This window comes from Miscanthus floridulus, chromosome 7, assembly GCF_019320115.1.
Source record: "Miscanthus floridulus cultivar M001 chromosome 7, ASM1932011v1, whole genome shotgun sequence".
NCBI lineage: Eukaryota > Viridiplantae > Streptophyta > Magnoliopsida > Poales > Poaceae > Miscanthus > Miscanthus floridulus.
The window spans coordinates 114,420,370-114,443,495 of record NC_089586.1 but is presented as its reverse complement, the minus strand read 5'-3'; the positions used below and the strand labels follow the sequence as shown (position 1 = coordinate 114,443,495).

General features: G+C 48.0%; 3 protein-coding genes across 3 annotated transcripts; 1 reads left to right on the top strand and 2 right to left on the bottom strand.

The window, feature by feature from the left end:
* Nucleotides 1-8,656: 8,656 nt before the first annotated feature.
* On the top strand, nt 8,657-10,472 carry LOC136467644 (aspartyl protease family protein At5g10770-like). The gene is made up of 2 exons (XM_066466411.1): nt 8,657-8,865; nt 8,963-10,472. The coding sequence occupies exons 1-2, from the start codon at nt 8,727-8,729 to the stop codon at nt 10,204-10,206; spliced, it is 1,383 nt and encodes a 460-aa protein (XP_066322508.1). The 5' UTR covers nt 8,657-8,726; the 3' UTR covers nt 10,207-10,472.
* A 1,978-nt stretch (nt 10,473-12,450) lies between these two features.
* Nucleotides 12,451-14,484, bottom strand: LOC136467638 (aspartyl protease family protein At5g10770-like). The gene is made up of 2 exons (XM_066466398.1): nt 14,105-14,484; nt 12,451-13,975 (listed from the first exon to the last, which is right to left on the bottom strand). Exons 1-2 carry the CDS (start codon nt 14,271-14,273, stop codon nt 12,720-12,722), a joined length of 1,425 nt encoding a protein of 474 aa, XP_066322495.1. The 5' UTR covers nt 14,274-14,484; the 3' UTR covers nt 12,451-12,719.
* A 3,269-nt stretch (nt 14,485-17,753) lies between these two features.
* On the bottom strand, nt 17,754-19,159 carry LOC136467645 (uncharacterized). Its single transcript, XM_066466412.1, has 2 exons — nt 18,694-19,159; nt 17,754-18,536 (listed from the first exon to the last, which is right to left on the bottom strand). Exons 1-2 carry the CDS (start codon nt 19,097-19,099, stop codon nt 18,016-18,018), a joined length of 927 nt encoding a protein of 308 aa, XP_066322509.1. The 5' UTR covers nt 19,100-19,159; the 3' UTR covers nt 17,754-18,015.
* Between the last annotated feature and the right edge of the window lie 3,967 nt (nt 19,160-23,126).

Here is a 23,126-nt window from a genome sequence, read left to right as displayed (position 1 = left end):
GAGCATGTTTGGGTTGAATCTCCTTGGAACTTGTTTAAACGGCCAATATCCAGGTTTGATTGACAACCGATGTTCAACAATTGACCGGTCTAAACCAGGCATCTCATAGTATTCCCAAGCAAAGCAGTCTTTAAATTCCTTTAATAAATCAATTAATTCTCGCTTATACTCTGGATCTAACTTAGCACTTACATACGTCGGCCTAGGCCTATCTTCAGAACCAATATCTACTTCTTCCAATTCATCGGCAGACATGAAGCCATGTCCTAGTTTGCCATATGTACCATCTATTGGATTATCCATTAAGACAAATTTTTAAAGCCGACTGCTTGGATCAGCTATTGGCTTTCACCATTGACTCTAAATTCCGATGGCAATAGAAAAGTCATTTGGATATTAGCCGATGGTTGCTTTCTATCGGTTGTTTGCTTAGCACGCCATACTGGAGGCTTGCCAGATGCCTGAGCCTGTTCCAACTCTTTATCCCTTAGGTGTTGCACCCTTCTCTTCTGGCTTCTTGTCAAACTTCCTGGACACCATTGGCCTTCCTGCCAAACATATTTCCTCTTATTGCCTTCTTCTCCATAATCAGCCCAGTCTTGGTTAATAACTCTTTTTCCCAGCCAATTATGAATACTTCCATTTTTTAAGCGCTGATCTATGTTATTATGATGATATGCATCTTGAGCATAGATAGACCGACGGTTGGTTCAAGATTGCCTAAACTCCCAATATTGATTGCTGCATTCTGGGCAGTCATGTCTGGTAGGCAACTTTAAACCTTTATTCCAGCAATGTCTAAAGAAAGGATAATTCCAATGTGACTCAGCTTGTTTCTTTTCATACCTCTTTTTTTCCAATTGATGCTGGTATTCTTGATTCTTTAACCAACGCCGATAATCCTTTTTCTTCTACCGCTGCCACTCATTCAACAGAATCTGAGATGTAACTCGTGGCCTTATCGCCCCTGCTTTTGATGTTTCTCCCTGCTCATATTGGCTCTTTTGCTTGTCACGACGTCTTCTAATTTTTCTATACTCGTTAGTCGATATTTGCATCTTGGGATCGACTGTTCCAGCTCTCTCGATTTGGCTGATGTTAGGACCTTAGTCTTTCCTTTAAGTAGCCTAGCATCAACCATATTTTGATCTCCTAAGAAAGGATGATCATCAACTTTCATTTTCCGAGGCGTATCAAACTTGAGCTTTTCTTGCTATATAGCCCTCTGTATATGCTGCCGGAAGATTATGCATTCATTAGTGGAATGAGAGGTAGCATTATGGAACTTGCAGAACTTCTTATTCTTCAACTGATCAGGGGGCAACATAACATGACCATCGGGCAACCTGATTTGCCCCTTCTCAAGTAATAAATCGAAGAGCTTGTCTGATTTGGTGACATCAAAGTCATAGCTCTCCTCAACTCATCTTCCCAAAGGATTTGGCACCATTACTGTTTTCTTGCCCCAATTCCATTCAACCACAGCAACCTCTTCCTCTTCATCTCCATAGCTATCATCGACTGAGTATGGATTTTAAGCTTCGGCTATTGTGGTGCTCTTCTGAAATCGGGTATCCCTGCGCATACTCTAGAATTGGCTATTAAGTGCTGCCACTCGTTGAGCCAATTGACCTAAGTTGTCAAATTCTTATCCCAGCAGCTTTTCCTTCCACATTGGCAGTATTCCTTGAATAGCTAAAGCAGCTAGTTGATCATCGGCCAAGTTTAATGAGAAGCACAAGTTCCTAGTCTCTCAGAACCTCTGAAGAAATTTAGTTCCCAATTCATTAGTCTTCTGCCTTATAGTTGTTAAATTGGTTATCTTCTTTTCACTAGTCCTAGTGTAAAAATGTGTATGAAACTTCTTCTCTAGGTCAACCCAATTGGCAATGGAATTGACTGGTAATGATGAAAACTAAGTGAAGGTCATCCCTAATAGGGACATGGAGAAGAAACGAACTTAATGGGCATCCTCAACTGATGCTTCACTCAACTATGTAAGATACCGACTAACATGTTCTATCGTGCTTGTACTGTCTTGGCCAGTGAACTTAGCAAACTCTGGGAGCCTATAATTTATGGGAAGAGCGACCAAATCATACTATTCTGGATATGGGTGTTTGTACAAGAAGGTCAGCCCTTTTGGCTTTAGACCGAACTGATTCTTCATCATCTCGGTCACCTTCAGCAGCAACTCATCAATATTTGAATTTGGGTTTCTCTGCACCTGCTAACCTATCTGTGGATTGAAATCCCGTGTGCCTTGGTACCCTAGATTTGGAATCATGTGAAGGGTGTTATAATCTATGCTATTGTGATACCCTTGTGAAATCTCTACCTACTGAGTCCTTTGTTGGCTTGTTGCTTGAAGTCTCTGATTATAGACATAATGATCTATATCTCTATGGATCCTTTGAATTAAGGGTGCTATTTTTTGAGCCAACGACGGTATGTGGCCTGATGTGTCAAAATTGATCATCTAGTTCTAACCTTGCCCCGCTGGCTGTTGCACATGCTGTACTGACGGTCTAGGATTATATTGTATTTGATTCATAGTAGTACCTTGAGCTTGTTCAGATGAACCCTGAATTGCCTGGACATCACCATTACTAGCTGGTGCTGCTTCTTGATGGCTGGTACTGACTTGATTAGTCCCTTAGGTCGATGGATCTGGAATGTTGTAATAAGCCGGTCCACCTTGACCAACTGGAAACCCTTGAATCGCTTCTTTCATGGCATTGTGGAATGTATCTAAGAAAGCTTCATTATGGCTTGATATGGCATCATGAATAGATTTGTCTATAATTTCCGTAAAGAAACATCTGTCTTCAACTTTAGATGTATCTGTCTGTTCGTATAATAGGACTCTTAGTAGTGGAAATTTCTAAACAATTATGTTGTCATGTGTTTTGGTGTAGGACAACAAATATTTGCTCTAAAATTCTTTTGTAGCTTTGCCGATGACATCTTTATCTCCATCAGGAAGATCTTCATAATGTATCATAAGGATGTCATTGTTGTTGTGAGCCGCCCTAATGATTGTGGGGTCCCACCGGGCGTGCCAGAAACATATGTTGACACGAAATTTTGTCACGTGTCGAGGACACACGAGTAAGCCGAAAGGGTCCGCTCGATGGAGCTGGAGATCCGCCTAGCTTCAACGTAGGGATGGTCGATCCTATGCACTCCTCCCAAGACGTGCCAGTCAATTTAACCCTGCAATTGACAAGGAGAGAAAGTTTATCAGTAATTTAGGGCGAAACATGCCGGTGTTGCCAGACAGTCCCGAATGTGCGGCTCTAAGAGCCGATATGAAAGGAGATCAACTAAATAGTCAATTCCAGCATATTCATAAGAATAAATCAGTTAAAGCTCGTGGGGTTGTGTAAGAAGAATCGGTTATCGTTCTAGGTGAATATCATTATTTAGACAAATATTGGTCACTAGCAAAAAGATATCAACAGTAATTAGTTTATGCTAAGCCAATAACTGCAAGTAACCGAACCCTTTTTGTATAAATGAAATAGCTTATCATCATTTAACCATTTAATAAAGATAAATCTAATGAACATATTAGATCTCATCTATCGCTATGACCAGTGGAGCATGAGGCAGAATCATGCAGGCCGTAGAAACAACAATAGACTCGATGACCCTAACTTATTACTAATATCAGTAGGGCATGAGGCAGAATCATACATGCCATAATACAATAATAAGATCATGGGGCTAACACATCTTTCAACCTATCTCTACTTTAACGATCTTGTAATGTGAACTATTCGTGAAAGCGCTCAATATCGGCTAAAACAGCCGATTCAGGCATAACACACAGTTAAGGTCATGCTCTCTCAGGACCAGATCTACCAAATAACGATCCCCACTCCACAGTGCTAACTGTGGGGTGTGAGGCAGAATCACACAGGCCGTGATAATAGGCCATGGAACAGTTATCGCTAGCCAATAGATCTACTCAAGATCAGACATGCCTTAACCGCACGCTATGCACGATCAAGATTGATATAAACCAGCCGATAAACAACACAACTCATCATTTAAAGTGCAGATTAGATCAATTTAGATTAACAAACAATGGGTTAAACAGGATATAAGGCCGATTTAGATCAATCCCAATCGGGCGAAGTGATATTGCTGTAATTAAATAAATAATGGAAGCAATAAGCAACATCGATAACTTAATGAATCTATCCAAAGGAACGCCACCCTTAGATAGAGCCGATAACTTGACCTTGATCTAGTTCGAGCAGTGGAGGTCAACTGGATCGATGCAGTCGTACTTGAACTAGATAAGAGTCGATAACTAACTTATACTAAAGTCATAGTGAAGGTCTACCGGATCGATGCAGCCGTACAAATAGAGGTATAAGCCATAATGGTACTTACAGACAAGCAGTGGAGGTCGACTAGATCAATGCAGCCATACTTGCTGAAGAACTCATCGAGATCTACTCTACTCCTACTCCTAAGGGGTGGTCGGAGCCAAAAAAAGTAAATAACTTGTATTTGATTGATTGTGTGTCTTTTATAATAGCCGGGGTTTGATATTTATACCCGAGACCTACGCATGACTCCTATCTAAGCACGACTCATCACAATCTTTGGCCCTAAGAGAAAACATTCCTAATTTAAGATAACTTGGACTCTAATCTTTCCCTTTTTATAGAGTCCAACATGTCTTGTCCCGACGCCGATCGTAGCTTCTGTCGTTATCTGCTAGCGCTGCCTGAAGAAAGCCGATTCTAGTGCTGCATTTGAATTAGCTGGTTTCGATCTACATGCAATTGATTCTTTGATGACATGATCTTAGGAGCTTTCGAGTCCCTACGACTCTTCTTCCAAATTTTGGTGTAAACAGTTACAATGAATACCATCATCATCCAACATAGAAATAGAAATAAGGTTTCTTCTCATGATAGGAACAAGTAGCACATTATTCAAGTTAAGAATGAAACCACTACTTAAAAGCAATGGGAGAGTGCCGAAGGCCTCAGCATCAGTCGCATGCCTGTCAGCAACTCTAAGCTTGCGCTCCCCCTTTGCCAGCCTCCGGACGGTAAGGAATCCCTATGATGAATTAGTAATGTGCAAGGTGACACCAGAATCAATACACCATGTATTAGGAGAAACATTAGCATAAAGGGTTTCATCCACAAAAGTAATTACATCATGAGTACCTTTCTTGGCAAGCCAGTTCTTGAACCCATCACAGTCCTTTCGGATGTGCCCAAAGTTCTTGCAGAAGAGGCACTTGGGCCCATTGGCACCTCCATCAGTGCTGGTACTTCCCTCAGCATTGGTAGTATTAGTCTTTTTGAAGTCATGCTTCTTTGCCTTGAGGAAGTTTGACTTCTTTTTAGATTTAGGATCCCCATGGTTCCTTCTTTTGCCTTGGCCAACAAGGTTAACTTGATTCTTGTTATCAGCCTTCTGCCTCTCTTCTTCCTGTACACACTTAGCAATGAGTTCACTCACATTCCACGTTTTCGTTAGGAGGTTGTAGTTGACCTTAAACACCTCAAATTTGGGACTAGGAAGTGAAGTCATGATAAAACGCACTAAGAAGTTATTAGAGATGGTCATATCCATGGTCTTAAGTTTTTCGACCATATCAACCATCATCATGATATGTTCTCTAATGCCGGGACCCTGAGTACTTAGTTGAAACCATTTTCATAATCAAAGTACTAGCCTCAGCCTTAGAAGAGCTCTTGAACTACTCTTCAATGTTTGCTAGGTACTTCTTAGCATTATCTAAGGTGGGAATAGCTCCCCTGATTGCAGGAGTAATATTGTTCTTCATGACCTTTACGGCCAACCTGTTGGAGCGTTTTCACTTCCCTAGTTTTTCCTCATACTTGGTTGTCCTAGCAGCTAGGGTAGCATCACTATCACCCACAGCTGTAGGAGCAACTGGCTCATCCTCACGTAATGCTAGGTCCAATTCATTCACCTCGAGCCAAATCTCAAGCTTCTCTTTCCATGACTTGAAGTTAGTGCCATTGAGAGGGGTGAAGTTGGTGAGCTAACGGGTGAGAGGCGAACCATTAGCTTTATAAAATAAACCAACACAACATTAATAACAATTAAATAATGTCATGCATGTAAATAACCCTACATTGATCTGTTTAAAAACATGAATGACAACAATTCGCACCACCGCTGGGCAGAAACGAAAAAGAACCCATAATCATAATCATAAATTTGTGACACATGCATATAAAATCAACGTTGGTCAGAAAATATATACATAGGCCACACTTAAGTTAAATTCTCCAATTAAAATTTTCCGTTGGTTCTATTTTAATCAGAGAGCTTAAACATAATTTGCAGCGGAAATTAACATCATCATAGGCATAAATAATCATAAAAAAGTGCTGCCGTAAAATTAACGCAATTCATAATGCACTGAAAATATTAAAGCCCATAAACGTAATGCTTTCGGTCCATAAACATCAGTGGCCCAGTTGAAAATTCATAAAATCATTAAATGAAAGGGCGACCCAACACAGATCGCATTTGGCCTAGCCCATCGGAGGGCTCCCCTTCATCCGCAAGGACCATAAGCCCAAAGTCCTAGGCCACCATTCTGCCCTATGCGCGTGCTCACTCGCAGACCCAGCTTATGGCCACACAATCTCATCCGTTCATCTGAATCGAACAGTTACAGCGGCATCTGCTTGGAACAAAAAACATGAAACCTCAAACCCTAATTCATTCTGCTCCCTCACCTCCGAAAAACACGCACGCCACCAGGCCATTAGGGTAGCGGCGTCGCGTGAATTTGAGCGGCGGTGGCTGGACTGTTGGCGCTGGTGCGAGGCCCCTCGTCGGAGCGTGAGCGTGGCCTGGCCAGCGCGCACCTCTGCCAAGCGGCTTCTTGCCTACGCCCATGACGGTGGCGGCGTGTGCGGTAATTTATCGTGGCGGTGCAGTGGATGGAGCAGAAGCAGTGTCGCGAGCTTCGTCGACGCGCGCGGCCAGGGCATGAAGGCAGTGTGCGCGATGGCCTCAACGCGAGAGCTCTGGTGCGACAGCGCGGCGGCGGCGGCGACCCTGCAACATTTTATCCGCGCGGGCTTGCCAGCATGCCGAAGGGGCAAAGCCGCGCGGGTGAGTATCAGCCCGACGGTGGCCCTCCCGTTGGCGCACGAATGGCGCCGTCGTGCCAAACTTGAGGGCAACGGCGACCCAGGCCCAGGTAACGTCATGCCAAATCCATCTCAGTGGAATTAGGGTTTGTCCATGAGGATTTGGGGAAAAATTTTGCGGAAAACGTCATCTAGGGTTTCGGGATTTTGGGGATTTCATCGCAATTGAACTGATTTGCTCATCCCCTCCTTCTAATTTCATGATCCGAAACCCTAGCCCCGAATTGCATTAAATTATCATAAAATCAGCATGAACATAGGATAAATTAGCCCAAATTCATGACTAATCCGAGTTAATCAGAGGCATAAACATCATTACCAAAACAATTAGCCCTAATCATGATGACTTCATTCTACCCGCGCAAGATAGGCATATATCAGAGACAAAAGCATTAATCATGATCACTAAGACCTAATCATGTGTAATTAAGGGCTAATCATCATTAACATTAAGTGATTAGGGTGCAATTAGATCAAAACCGACCTCTAATTATCCAAACCGAGGCAGATCTGAAAATGACGGATCACTGACTAGACTAACCGGCTCTTGATGCCACAATATTAGATCAAGATCAACACAAATGATGATTTAGCCTAGTCAAAAGATCACATCACGATCATGAAACATAGATCTTGGGGTTCTGCCATCGGTGGAGTAGGGATGTGAGGACGAGGACGGTGTTGTTTGGTGGTGTAGCGTCGACCTTTAGGACGCCAGCGGCACTGGCCAATCACGTTGGTTGGTGTCGGAGTCGGAGAAGTAGGGCAGCGGCCTTCGGGTCGATCTAGCGCCCTCTTATGATCGGGAAAAGAAATGTCGGGGTGGTCTGTTTCTCAAATGTGCGTTGGCCAAAGGAGAAGCCAGGCCACCTCTTTTAATATGGCGCTGCTCGACTCAGGGCCGCAACCATCGGTTGGTTTGGGCGCTACCGATCGTCGCGTGTGTGGGGTTTCCCACGGGTCCCGGACTAACTCGGCTAGGGGGAAACGGTCCTTGACCGCGTACCCCGAGACCACTTAATTCCAACAGAAAGAATAACCTACACGGTTGATTTTGTGATGAACCAACGAGTTAGTTCATGCTATTACAGTTAATAAATACGGAATGAGAAATTGTGGAAAAGTGGTATTAACCTACATGTGTGGTTACTGGTTTGGTAGACATTTTTGAACACTATATATGGCTCGCAAGGAGACTTAGGTAAGGTCCGTTGGCTAGAAACAAAATCAACAAATAGATAAATAGACCATGGAGACTTAGGTAAGGTCCACTTCCTTCAAGAGTCTCTTTAGGCGGCAATGTCCATTACTTTATTTTACTGTTAGAAGAGGCGACGACACACATACACATTGGGTCTGATTTAGGTCGACCCCATGTATGCACGTCACCGTTACCCAGTCCACCACGAGTCTTCGTCGCCAAGCCTGGTTGCGTTCGTGACGTCGTGGCTTCGTGCCGGGCCATGCTGCTCCTCTCTATATAAGCAGGTTCACATTCTGAAGCTGCATCTCACTGCATCTCAGCCTGGGAAGCAAGAATTCAAGAAACAGCACGCCATGGCATCTATTTCGAAGTTTCTGCTTCTCCTGCTGTGCAGCTATCTCACTCTCGTTGCTCACGCAGCAGACGATCGCCGCCACAAGGTTCTGTCCGTTGGCTCTCTGAAGTCTGCCGCTACCTGCTCCGAGGCCAAAGGTGCAGTAATGTCCATGAACGCACCTGCAATTCCAGTAGGTTACAGCATTTTTGTGTCAGTTGTAATCGTCTCCCATGTTTGGACTGGTTGTTTCAGTGACTCCATCATCCAGCGGCGGCGTCACGGTGCCGTTGCACCACCGGCACGGCCCATGCTCGCCTGTACCCTCCAAGAAGATGCCCACCTTGGAGGAGAGGCTCCGGCGTGATCAGCTTCGAGCCGCCTACATCAAACGGAAGTTCTCTGGCGCCAAGGGTGGCGACGTCGAGCAATCGGAAGCCGCTACCGTGCCGACCACGCTGGGCACCTCCCTGAGCACGTTGGAGTACGTGATCACCGTCGGCATCGGGTCGCCGGCCGTGACCCAGACCATGTCCATGGACACCGGCAGCGACGTGTCGTGGGTGCAGTGCACGCCGTGTTCGCAGTGCCACTCCGAGGCGGACTCGCTCTTCGACCCCAGCGCGTCGAGCACCTACTCGCCCTTCTCCTGCAGCTCCGCCGCCTGCGCGCAGCTCAGCCAAAGCCAGCAGGGGAACGGGTGCTCCAGCTCCCAGTGCCAGTACATTGTCAACTACGGCGATGGCTCGAGCACGACCGGGACCTACAGCTCCGACACCCTGACGCTGGGCTCCAACGCCATCAAGGGCTTCCAGTTCGGGTGCAGCCAGTCAGAGTCCGGCGGCTTCAACGACCAAACCGACGGGCTCATGGGGCTCGGCGGCGGCGCACAGTCTCTCGCGTCCCAGACGGCGGGGACCTTTGGCAAGGCCTTCTCGTACTGCCTCCCGCCGACTCCGGCCTCCTCCGGGTTCCTCACTCTTGGAGCGGGAAGCTCGGGTTTCGTGAAGACGCCGATGCTCAGGAGCCCCCAGATCCCGACGTACTACGGCGTGCTCCTTGAGGCCATCAGGGTGAGAGGTCAGCAGCTCAACATACCCACCTCGGTCTTCTCCGCCGGGTCGGTCATGGACTCCGGTACGATCATCACGAGGCTGCCGCCGACCGCGTACTCGGTGCTGTCGTCGGCTTTCAAGGCCGGGATGAAGCAGTACCCGCCGGCACAGCCAAGCGGCATCCTCGACACTTGCTTTGACTTCAGCGGCCAGTCCAGCGTCAGCATACCGACCGTCGCACTAGTCTTCTCCGGGGGCGCCGTCGTCGACCTCGCCTCCGACGGGATCATGCTGCAGACCAGCAGCAGCATCCTCTGCCTCGCCTTCGCGGCCAACAGTGACGACAGCTCTCTCGGCATCATCGGCAACGTGCAGCAGCGGACGATCGAGGTGCTGTACGACGTCGGAGGTGGTGCTGTGGGTTTCAGGGCAGGGGCTTGCTGATCGGCGCCCAGCGGACCACAAGGACACTGGCATTATGGGGTTCACCGTTCACGAGTTGTTGGCTGCTCGTTTGTTGCTGCCAGCTAGGAGTCACAGACATGAAAGCGAGGCCAAACCATCACTTATAGGCTATAGTACTTCGATTTTGATTGTTTTTTTTTTTGTGATTGCAAGATAATGCAAGTGTGCAAAGTACCAACCAAAAGATAATTGTAATTTTATCCTCATAGTTTATGAATAAACAATAATAATGTATTACGTTGTTTTCACAATGTTTTTTTATATTATGGAATGTCTTTTCACAATGAGTGATGATACTACCAATTATTGGTCTATCTATTATGATTATGATGAATGTTCATAAAATAATCGATTACTCAGCATTGTCTTCCAACGAATGGCACCCTCCAACGAAACCTCTGATTAATTCTCACTAAACACAGAAGAAAAAAAAATCCTAAAAGTGCTCATACTCCCTTCCTCCTATTGGATATACTATTACCAATTGAAGGTCTCTAATGAAAAGCCTCCATATTAACTCTCACTAGATGCACTGAGAAAAAAGAAAAAAAATAATAGAAATTCTCATAAAACCAGAAAGATTTTTTTCATTAATTCGATGGGCACTAATGTGACTATTAGATCTATTATATCTTCTAAAACATAACACACCTTTGTCCTTATGAAAAATGTAAAGTAGCCCTCAAAATTACTCACCAATACTATTAGAGCCACTCTAGTTGGCCCACATCCCAATTTTAAGGGCTTAGTGATAAAAGCGTCAACCTCTAACAGAACACCTACTCAGCTCTCATTGAATCCAGTGTCATGCATCCGCCCTTCCCCCAGACCATCTCATCTAAGTGTCGCCACCCTTTCTTTCAATCTTCCTTGAGGGCTACCCTGATAGTGATCTCCTTCCCTGCAAGTTGTTTTACCTGTGAGTTCGTCCTACTCGTGGGACGCTCTAACCAAAAGCTCATCCTCCCCGTTAACCTTCCCGACCACGAATTTGCTCTCCTAGTTGGTCTTTGACATTAAGAATGCCCTCCAAATAGGCCGCCCCCAACTACGAACTCACCCTGATCAAGCTCCCCTCCCTTCAAGCCTCACTGGATGTGAGCTTGCCCTCCTAGTCGGCCTCTTGGACTGTGAGCTCACCCTCTCGGACGCAGTCCTTGCCCAAGCTCCTTTACCTCAAGGTCGCTCGCCCCCATGCACGGGCTTATGCACCTTGCCCCATGTTAAATATTTTTTCTCAAATATTGTTTTCAAGATTCGAATGGATTGTTCCAAATATTTCAAATTATTTGCAATTGGAGAGTTTGATTGTGAATGCTATGTCAATTTCTGTGCTAATCTGTTTGACAATTGTAGAACATTTGGTATGTCATTTTGTTTGTCAATTGTGAGAAATATCTATGTCAATTTGTTCGACAGACAGTTTGTTTGACATTTCTTATGTTGGTGGACTCTACATCATGATGGTCTATGTGATGCAATGTACCATGTTGTTTTAATTTAATTTACCGCGTTTGAATTCATGGATTTGAATATTATTCAAGTCAATATTGTAGTTTCAATTTAGGTAGTGACAAATAAATATGACATAAAGTACATGTGCAGAAAAAAGAGAAATAGAAGTAAGAGCCCTGATTTGAGAGCAACCGATGGAGTTGAGCTCAGAAAAACAATGCGCTCAAGTAGGGGAGCTAAAAAGAAGGCTATGGTTTTAAGGCTAGGCTTTTGGTCGAGTTGCTTTTGTGAAACATAATATTAGTTACCCCTAGATCTACATATCTACATATGTCTAAATTACCCACCATGCTACTATGACAGATAATCTTACTGGTCCCTTTTAATTTATGTCTCAATTACCACTTCCACCATTGTGAAAAAACAAACTAAAATATCTTCTTGAATCTAAATATAAATTACCAACATAAATATGTTTAAATAGTCATAATATATGTTTCTAAATTATCCACTCATATTATCATTATTAACTAATGTTAAAACAAAATCTAAAGTTATGCACAAATGAAACATTATAACATATCGGTCACCTTCTCGTGGGACTCTTGTCCGCGATGGCTGCGCGTGACATCGATCGCCATTTCGTGACCACTCCAATCTTACAGAGAACACACCACTACAGAAGAACAGGGCAGAGTAGGCCCACACGCCCTCCTAACACTGCACTAACTCGATTAGCAGCCCGTCGTCCAGTTGGTCAGCGAGACATGAGTCGTGTATAGACCACCTTTGTATAAAGCAAATCCGAATCAATTGGAACGTTTATTTACGTCTCTGGTTAGCCCCTTAATTCCACCAACGAAAGAACTTCCACCGCTACTGTGTATGGTATACGCTCTCCTGTAGTTTGTCTGTACTATCATGTACAGTAGCATGTATCTCTGTACTCTCGTGTACGTACGTGCGTACACGCATATACTTGCTATACTACAAGTAATCTGAAGTCGTCGCCGACTGTTAATCGGTGAGTGGATGGATCAGCAGGAGCTGGGTCTGAACCCGACGGAGGTGCCGTCGATGCGCACCTCGAAGGACCGCTGCTGCACGTTGCCGAGGATGGCCATGCCACCGTCACTGCCGCTGGGCGCGAACGCGAGGCAGCCGAACAACAGGATCCCGTCGGCGCCCAGGGTCACGGTCGCGCCGCTGCTGAACGTGAGCGCCACGTTCGGGAGCGTCACCGCGCCGTACCCGGAGAAGTTGTAGCACGTGTCCAGGATCCCTGTCGGCGGCGCGGACGGGTAGCCGTACGAGGCCATGCCGCTGCGGAACGCGGACCGCAGCGCCGCGTACGCGGTCGGGGGCAGGCGGGTGATGACCGTGCCGGTGTCCACCACCGTCCCGCCCGCGAACACCGACGCGGGCACGCTCAGCTGCTGCCCGCCGACGCTGATGCCCGTCAGCATCACGACGTAGTAGGTCGGCGCGTTCGGCGACGACAGCAGCTGCGTCGTGGAGAAGCCCGGCGGCGCCGCGCCGGACGGCCCGCCCAGCGTCAGGTACCCCGTGGTGGACGGCTTCGTCGGGAGGCAGTAGGAGAAGACCCCGCCGTACGTGCCCGCCGTCTGCTCCACGAGCGACGTCTGCTCCCGGCCGAAGCCGAGGAGCCCGTCGTTGCCGGTGAACAGCCCTCTCTGCGCGTGCCCGCAGCCGAAGAAGAAGCCCCGCACCGCGTCGTTCGGCGACAGAGTCAGCGTGTCGGAGCTGTACACGCCCGTGGCGTTGGACCCGTCTCCGTAGCTGACCACGTACCCGCACTGCGCCGCCGAGCAGGCGGACGCGTAGATGCCCAGCCCTTCGCACACGGACCCTCCGCACGGCACGGCGGCGTAGGACGACGACTGGGCGGGGTCGAAGAGCGGGTCCTTCTGGCTGTAGCACGCCGGCGCCGCGCACGGCTTGCACTGCACCCACGACAGGTCGCTGCCGGTGTCCACCTCCAGCGTCTGCGCCACGACCGGCGTGCCGAGGCTCACCGTCACCACGTAGTTGAACGTGCCGATGTCCAACCCCCAGTTCGCCGGCACCGTCGCCGCCGCCTTGGAGTCCCACAGCTGAGGCGCGCCGCGCCCCGACACCCTCCTCAGTATGTACTCCGCCCGGCGCTGGTCCGCGCGCAGCGTGTCAGCGACCGACGGGGTCGCCAGGGAGGACGCCCGCGAGGGGGCGCACGGCCCGTGCTTGTGCGTCAGCCGCAGCACGGCGGACGTGCCTTTCCGCCGCTGCGGCGCAACTGAAACATCACCGAATTCCAGCCAGCGAATCAATCAACACTATCGAAATCGAAGCTCCCAGTCCCAACAAACACACACGCGGCAAAGAGAAACCAAAGCGACTGATCAGGCTGCCGCTACCCGCGTACCTGGGTCGGGGGCGCTGCAAGTTGAGGACGGCACGAAGCTGGCGGCGGAGACGGTGACGTAGCCGGGCCCGGGCGCCACCGCGGCGCCATGGGAGCAGGGCAAGAAACCGAGCGCTCCGGCGCAGAGGAGTGACAAGAGGAGTGCGCGGCGCACCACGGCGGAGCTCATGGCGTCTTGGTTCCGCTCGGATGGGGACAAAAGACGGTGCCTAAATAAGGAGGACAAATCGGGCCGCCGTCCTCGGCGGTGCAACGCGCGAGACCTGGGCGAGTGCGCCGGAGGGCGAGCCCATCATCTGTTGAAATCTGTGGAATTCTTCGTCATCTGGCGCGGTTCGCGGTAGACGGACTGGCGTAGTCACTGCTGCCCGTGTCTTTTCCACCGGCACGGCCAGCACTTGGGCACGATAGCACGATGCGATGTGATGCGATGCGAACGGTATTCTTTCGGTAGGTCCCCCAGCACCGGACACCTTGCATGATCGATCCCAAGCCAAGCGCATACAAGTATACAACTGGCCGAGGCCAACCGAATTGACCTGTGATCCAACATAACACCAGTCAATTTGGATGGGCTCGATCAGGTCAGTTTGATTCAACTTCCATCGTCAGCTGTGGAATGCCCTTGGGTTTTGGTCCTTAAGTTTCAGCAAAACTCGTCTTCTGGTACGAACGAACTCAATCAACCAACCGAACAGATTCCTTTCCCATGACATCCTCTTCGCCGAAAAGAGAGCTCAAAATGTGGCACCCAATTCGTCACGGCACCTGGGGACCTTGTTTCCCACCCCTGACGGAGACCTTTATCTACCGCTCGGCGATCCCTTCTTTCCAGTACGCGGTTTTGGGATCTTGCTGGAGCTGGCGGCCGGGCCGCCGGGGGCCAGGGCCGTGACGGCGACATGAGTACATGGCCGGAAGGCGCGATCGCCTTGGAGACGCAGACCCACCCGTGCCCCGCCTTCCCTGCGCGGACGCGCACTCCGGATTTCTTTCGCCGGCGTCGCCAGCAGCCCAGCACCCGTCCGGCGATCCCCCACCTGATGCGGGCGTGTCGCGAGGCTGACATGCGCGCTTCTTGCGGTTTGTTTTGCTTGCTGGTTTTGCCCGGACGGCTCGGTGGATAGCTGGCCTGCAGCTGGCATGCATCCGGTCCGTCTGCATGTGGTGGAGCAGGGCCAAACATAGCTGACGTGAGCGCGGTTGCAGGCCCAAAATATCTGACGTGTTTAAGCGTGGTTTGCCAGATCGGTCTTGGTCTCTCCCGGTGAAGTGGCGAGCAGCCTAGGTTGAAATGTCTTGTTCGTAACTTCGTATAGTGGAGCGAGCACTAGCAAGGCATTCAGGTACGCACCCACGTTCGCCGTTTTGTTTGGTGTAGATAAAGTTATCTAAAGAGGCTAGAGTCACGAGAGTCCAATTGCATACTCGCAGGCCCGGTCCTGTCAATTTATAAATCTAGAGTGAAGCCTGGGAGATGGGCCTTTTATTATAATTATAATAATATGCATAAAAATTCTATTCATCTCTATTTTTTTTCACTTCTATATAAATGCGTGCCTTTTGTCAACATGAGTGCACTGGAATTTTAGAAATACTAGATTCAGTTTAACGTTAAAATAAAAATGAGTGTTAATAAATTACCAAGGATTTTTTTGGCGAGAGACAAGTGGAGAACATGGATAATAATTATTCGCTGCCCTGCACCATTAGGAATTCCCTAATCCCAAATTAGATCTGAGTCTTATATTCTGAAGAATAACGACAGGGGGCAAAGGCAATTAGGCAAATTAAACATTGATTAAACAATCAACAAAGGGGCTTAGGGAATAGGGGCAATTGGGCACGGCACTTTACCTGAACACGTCTGGACACAAGGACGTCTCGTATAGTCGTAGTGCCGTACTCCCTTGGCTGGGAACGAAGTTATGGAGCGAGCAAGCGGAGTAGCCAGTGCGCTGCGCACGGCCGATCGGCGACGGTGACGCCGGACGGCAGACGCGAAGGCGCGCCGTGATAAAACCACGAAGGAGAGCGGCCGCGACGGAAGGGAAATCGACAGACTCTTTCTTACGCGCCTGGTATTTCCTATGAGCCATATATATATATATATATATATATATATATATATATATATATATATTTCCTATTGCACCAGAGTATTGTCAACTAGCTCACATACTTGAGATTGGGCCTAGGCTTCAAGGGCCCTGTGCGTGGGCACAACTCGAACCCCCCCAAGGCCAGGCCTGCGTACTCGTGGCGGTCGGTCTCGGAGTCAACCGGTAAAATACTCCCTTTATAGTTCTAAATTACAGTAGCTCTAAATTACAGTATGTTTTGACCTTTTTATGTATATAACATTTTTTTTGTACACTTAGATATACACTATGTCTAATACATAGTAAAAATAAGTATCTACATTATTAGTCAAAATATATTATAATAAATTTGGAACGCACCCGGTAGTAAGTTTGTTGTTAGCGTGTGAAACCTTACACGTGACGTGTCCTAGTACCAGGACTAAAAGCATCTCTAAGAACATCTCCAAGAATTCCAAAAGTGACCCTCGATCTTTTGATAAGATTAAAAAAAAACTCTCCAACAACTTCCTATCTTAACTCCCAATCTATCCGCATTTGAAAAAAAATCAATCAATCACGCAAAAATATACGCGTGTATATCAAATGGCCAATCTAGAGGTGGAAGGACGTGTAGAAGAGTAAGGATAGGGTTCTCAGTGTAAATGTATAAGAGAGAAATAAAGTATAAAAGTTGTTAGGCGTAATTTGGAAACATGCCAGGATTTCTGATGCAAAATTATCTTTTATTTTTAGGAGTGAAATTTTGAAAATGACCGGAGAACACAACAAATGTGCTCTTAACCTTTTTTTAGCCACTTGAAAAACTCGTTGTTTTACCTATTGCTTTTTTGAAAACTTTTGGAGATGGTCTGAGTGGTTATTTGGATATCTTAAACTAAAATAAGGTTTTACCAAAGACACGTTTTGAGAGGATTTGGTTAACACATATAAAATCCCGTTTGGTGCTAATATTTCTCCAATCTCGATTGATTAATTAGGCACTAATTCTTATATCGTGTTTAGCGGCAAGGCCTGGTTCGAAAGCGTGATGTTGAAAGAAGTTCCCAAAGTAACATTGGCTTGCCAAATCGTGGATATCAGAAACCAATTCTACTAAAAACCATGTGGACCTGTTTTTACTAATACTCATTTTTTTAGTTTCGCGCAAAAAAGAAGTTTATCTTGTGCTGGAGTTTGCTGGGAGATCCAAACATGATTTTAGCGGTAGGTTTTACCGAGGCTGGTTTTGATAAAAACTGCAATCCAAAGGAACCTTAAGAGTTTTTCCAAAGAAACCTTAAGAGTTTTTTTAAACTCACTCTATAAATCATTATTTAGAGAGTCATTTAAATAAAATAGTTCTTTATATTTTCTCCTCCGACAGCTTATCTATATTTTGTGCATAGTCTATAAAGCTTACTCTCGTTCTTCATATTTGGTTAGTGAAAAATCCGAAATAAGAATGGCTATATGTGGAAAATAACTAAAGAACCTTTTTATTAGAGGGTAGTTTTCATCAAAATTTCTATTTCTATCAAATAGAATGGATATAAAGATGCCTTACCATAGCCCATATACAGGTTGGCATTACCTACAAGTACAATCTTTGTAAAGTTCCATTTCATTTCAAATGAACCAAAATTCAGTTCCAGAATGTACAGCCATGTACAGTAAGTTCAATATGGTTTCTGTAACCCTCACCCCAAAATATGAGTCGTGCAAATTGAGCACAATCACCAAAAGAATACTGCTACGGCCTGCGGAAAGCAAAGTGGCCTCTGAAAGCCTGAACAATCCTCCCTCCCGCGATCCTGCCCAAGTCACACACTACTCACAATCCTCTGAACAAGGCCTGACACTCACCAGTGCCTCCCGTCCCATGGCCCCCTGCCGGCGTCCCATCTCCATTCCGCAATTCTTCCCCACGCCGGGCCGCCGGGCATGCACTGCCGCCCTCGGTCCTCCTTCAGGTCGTGGCTCCGTCGCCGCCACCGTCGCCGCGGCTTCCATTCTCTCGAACTGCGCCGACCACTTGGCCTGCACGTACGGCGCGCGCCTCCACGGCGGGACGTGCATGCCCGCGCCGCGGATAGACTCCGCCGCTGCGGCGCACATTGCCGCGGCGAGTTCCTTCAGAGCTCCCGGCCTCGCCACGAGCACCGGCGGCAGGGAGGAGAGCAGGTCCTGGCACTCGGTGCTCGGCCTCGCGATCTCGAATTCGGCTGCAACGCTGACCTCCACGATGTAGCGAGACGGCAGCGGCGGCGAACCCAGTGTCACGTCCACGTACTCGTACGTGCCCGGCGCGGCGATGCTGCTGGTTCTTTCCCACGATGATCTGCAGAGACCTGGATGTATGCCCAATCACAGCAGCATAAATGTTAATGACCCCTCCAGCCTCCAGTTGGTAATCTTGCGCTGTTAATCTATCGTGTCGAATTGGGAGGTGGAAACTAGAGTGCCCACTATTTTGCTATTGAAAACGGAAGAGCAGTAGAACATTACTGGCGTCGTAACCCCTCGCACGGAGCCGCTCCACAAGGTGCTTCCTGGTACCGCCGCCGCCAGCGACGGCTGGCCCAGCGCCTCGGACAATGCGTTCCGCCTCGGCGCGGATTCGTACGGCCGCCGCGTCGGCGGCCGCTTCCGCCAGTGTCAAGCGCACCGTTTCGTTCCACTCCGTGGTCCGGGACGCCACAGCATCCTTGGTGACGCCGCCGCTGTCCGTGCCGTGCTCGCCGTATCCGTTGTAGAACTCGTCGACCAAATTCATCAGATCGTCGTCGGCATCCGCACGGCCGGACGAGGGCGCGATGTCGCCGATGAACGGGCCCCGTAGCCGCGCCCTCGCCGCCTCGTCCAGCGCCGCTGTTGCCTTCTTGTACGCACCCGAGAACTCCGTTGTCACCATGCCGATCGAGGCCTTGGTGGAACGACAAGAACCAATTTTATGGCCGTGGCGGATTGTGTGTGCCGGCGAGCAGGTCCCTCTTGCGGTTGGCAATAGGCGTGCAGTATATATGTTTCGGTGGGCGTGCCGAGGCGTAGCTAGAACCTGACTGCAAACGTGTCCAGGCTCATCATCGTATAAAGGTTCTTCTGTCCAGGTGCGATGAATCGGGCGCATCATGTAAAGTCCGTGTTGTGTACTGCTACTCCGTACTCCAGTTGTATGATGAAGTCACACTGCTAACTAGTCACTATACACAGGGGGAGGCTCTAGACCCCTACAGCTGGTGTATCGATGCAAAATGGAGAGGGTGAGGGAGAAGAAGCGGAGGAAAGAAGAAAAAGAGAGAGAGGGGGGAAAAAGAAGAGATCAGCCTCTTTAATCATGTTTTGCATCAGTTACTGACTATACACGTACACTATCACGGTCAGGAAGAAGGACTTTTGCAAAATGGAGAGGGTGAGGGAGAAGAAGAAGCGGAGGAAAGAAGAAAAACAGAGAGAGGGAGGGAAGAAGAAGAGACCAGCCTCTTTAATCATGTTTTGCATCCGTCACTGACTATACACGTACACTATCACTGTCAGGAAGAAGGGCTTTCCCCTGAAGGAAACTTCAGTGAATAATGTTCAATCAAACACGCTCTAGTCATCCATGATCCATGTATAGATGGATCATCCCAGAGTTTGTCCACTTCGATCAACGATGCGTCTAGGTACATCGCTCATGATTGTAATATAGTAAGATACATCGCTCGTCATTGTAACCGTAGAAATTCTAGAGTAGTCTCCACGTTATATTGAGAATGTAAAAGAGTAAAATGAACCCGACTAAAGTTCTTTAAAATTTCACATGGATATGTTCTGGGACAAGATGATCATTTAGGTTCTCAATCTGCTTTTAATTCTCACTTGTATTTTTAAACTAAAAAAGTGATTATTTGAATTCTCAATCTACTGCCGCGCTTGATTAAAAGGTCCAAAACCCGCCACCGCCAACCGCCAGCCGCCAGCTGCCTAGGTGGTCGTTGAGGTTAAAGTTGTAAAAAAAACTTCTCTCCATCTCTCTCCCCTTGTAGTCCATCCCTCTTTTGTCAGTTCTATTGCCACCTGCAGAGGGCAACCGAGCACGCCAACATAGCCACGAGGCAGCCATTAGAGCGATAGGAGACAGTTGGAAGTGGATGGGGAGGAGCTAGGGGGTGGGTTATATGAGTTTCACATAGCCTGATAGCAACCACATGTAACGATACTAGGAATGCAGATAGCACAGGTATGGATTAGAACGAGTATGTGTATTCGGTTACAGATATGGTGGAAATGGAGGTCGCCGGCGATCTCTCGAGCCGCAGCTCGCCGCCAGTTTGCCGACGCCAACCAAGACAAAACGAATCTGTGTTCCTCCCCTGTCTTTTAACCTCTCTCGATTATGACTGTTGTCACACAGCAGGCTCACCCGATGCAACGGGCTTGATGGTCTCCCATTTAGGGCCATCGTATCTTGTATTGGGCCTCCTCTTCCTCTTCAGCCTTGGACACTTTGAGATAGGTAGCTTGTTGATGTGCCGGACCGTGACATCACCCCCTCCATTAGCAACAGCTTGTCCCCAAGCCGTGAACTTCGAGAACCTACGGAGCAAGTCATCTTCATCTTCCCAAGTAGCCAGCTCGGCGAATGAATCAGCCCACTGGATCATGTCGATGGAATCTGGTCGGCAGGCTATCGAGAGGTATGCCCACGGTAATAGATGAATCGGTGGAGGTGCGCGTGAGGGAATTGGACGGTGACACAGAACGCAAAAGACAATGATTTAGACAGGTTCAGGCCGTCAGCTCAATGTAATACCCTACGTCCCGTGTCTTTATGCATTGTATTGCGTATGACTAGGTCAAAACGAGGGGTCCCTACCCGCCTTATATAGCTTGGGGGGTAGGGTTACAGATCGGTTATTTCCATTCTGATCGGTTTACAAGATAGGAAGTTACAGATCGTACAATATATATCATATCCGAGCAGATTTCGTAGATCACCAAGAATCTTTATGTTGCCTTGTGAAGCACGTCGTCCTATAGCATACTTCACTTGGCGTTGTCTTGTGAGCTAGGCCTCGACCAGTGGAGCGACCCGTGCATAGTTTTGTGGGCTGGGCCTCCCCTAGCTAGTCCCCGAGCACCCTGCATCCGTTGTGCAACACCATCTTGCATCGTATCTGAGCTGTCCAACTTGCAGCAACTCATCGGGATCAGTCTTCCAACCAGATTGAATAGGGGCCGAGCTGTTAAAGCAAGCGTCCAAGCAGTTCAAACAAGCGTCCGAGCTGTCGAAGTGGGTGTCCGAGCAACTGAGATAGGCATCCGACTAGTTTAATTGGGCGTCAAGCTCGGACTCACTCGACGTCGTGGTTTGCCATAAGGATGTAAGGAGCTTAAGTAAAAAATTGAAGTCTTGGTCGGTGAAGTGTACACACTTAAGTGCTAATTGCGATGGTCCTGACGACGTGGTCATCAGGGCAGAGCATAGGAGGAGACTTGACAAAGTTGAAACACCGTGAAGAAGAAAAAGTACATGCACCGCAAGGTGCATTGTACACAATGTAGTCCCCGAGCCTGCTGAAAGATGATAAAGGAATCTTGTAGTAGGCTTAAAGAAAATTATGCAATCCCCATCATTGCCGAAAGATCGAGTAATCAGGGAACCAATATATTCACCGCGAGGTGAAGTGTACACACTTAGTTCCCAAGCCTGCTGGAAGATGATGAAGAAATCTTGTAGCAGGGTGAAGGAAAAATATCTTGGCATAGATGCATAACGAATTCCATTGATCCAGTGCCGAGTCTGGAGATTCATTTTGTCATTCCGTATTTAACGCGATTCAACACCGTGGCCCACCTTGCGCATTTGGTAGCCCATCGGCGTGCGGCGGTTTCAGGAGGGAATGCGGCGTTTTGGGCATGGTTTCCCAAAATCCCTAGAAGGCAAAGGGTCGGGGTCAAACTATTATAAAGTGCCTCAGCCCTGGCACACATTCCCGACCTTGCTCTCGCCGCTTCGTCTTCTTCCATGTGCCCGCACCACATCATCTAGCAACCGTTCCGCCATCTTAGCATCCGCAAGCTCGTAATCTCCCACCATTCCTCAGATCTGTGAGATGGCGCCCATGAGAAACCGCAGGAGCTCGAGCAGGGCATCGCGCGAGCTCAATCACACTGAGGAATGGGTGTTTCGTTAGCAACGAGGTGATGCTCAATCAGTTGGTGGTGGACAGCATGCTGCCGGATATGGTGATGGCATGATGGCGTCCTGCTCGCGGTGGGAGCTTTCCTACCCCCACGGTGATGAATTGGTCGTGTTTGAAGATCATTTCTATCGCGGATTTGGTGTTCCGATCCATCTGTTCCTCCGTGGATTGATTGAGTATTACGCCATTAGTCTTTGCAATCTGGGCCTGAACTCCATCCTTCATGTTTCTGTCTTCATCCATTTCTATGAAGCATATCTTGGCATTCTCCCACATTTCTGTCTTCATCCATTTCTACGAAGCATATCTTGGCATTCCGCCACTTTTTCTGTTTGAAATCTCATGGGGGATCTGGATCTAGAGTTGTGGGTAGCGCATACTTGCAGTTGCGGGATGGGATGGTTGGGCAGTACATCACTACCTCGTTGAACACAAACATGAAGTATTGGGCACAACGATGGTTCTACATGCCATAGGGGAATATTATGTGGCATGCGACATTGATCAGATTCCCATGAGCAACGCCAGGTGGTCGGAGAGGCCTAGTGCTAGTGGAATGGAGCAAGTGAGGGAGCTCCTGGCATTGATTGACCGAAGGAGAGTAGATGGGGTCATAGTGGCGACAAACTTTACTTTTCAGTGATGCGAGCCCAACAAGGAGAGGGCACACCCTACATATGAATTCAGGGGGGGATACTAATGGGACCCGTGAGGTGCCCGAGCCGATTACCTGAGAGGAAGTCAAGCAGAGGA

What these genes read in the sequence shown, in the direction of transcription:
- LOC136467644 (XM_066466411.1), top strand. Translation starts at nt 8,727, where the DNA reads ATGGCATCTATTTCGAAGTTTCTGCTTCTCCTGCTGTGCAGCTATCTC. An exon ending in TACCTGCTCCGAGGCCAAAG is followed by an intron (nt 8,866 to 8,962) that starts GTGCAGTAATGT and finishes TGGTTGTTTCAG; the next exon opens with TGACTCCATCATCCAGCGGC.
- LOC136467638 (XM_066466398.1), bottom strand. Translation starts at nt 14,273, where the DNA reads ATGAGCTCCGCCGTGGTGCGCCGCGCACTCCTCTTGTCACTCCTCTGC. An exon ending in TTGCAGCGCCCCCGACCCAG is followed by an intron (nt 13,976 to 14,104) that starts GTACGCGGGTAG and finishes GTGATGTTTCAG; the next exon opens with TTGCGCCGCAGCGGCGGAAA.
- LOC136467645 (XM_066466412.1), bottom strand. Translation starts at nt 19,099, where the DNA reads ATGGTGACAACGGAGTTCTCGGGTGCGTACAAGAAGGCAACAGCGGCG. An exon ending in TGCGAGGGGTTACGACGCCA is followed by an intron (nt 18,537 to 18,693) that starts GTAATGTTCTAC and finishes GCATACATCCAG; the next exon opens with GTCTCTGCAGATCATCGTGG.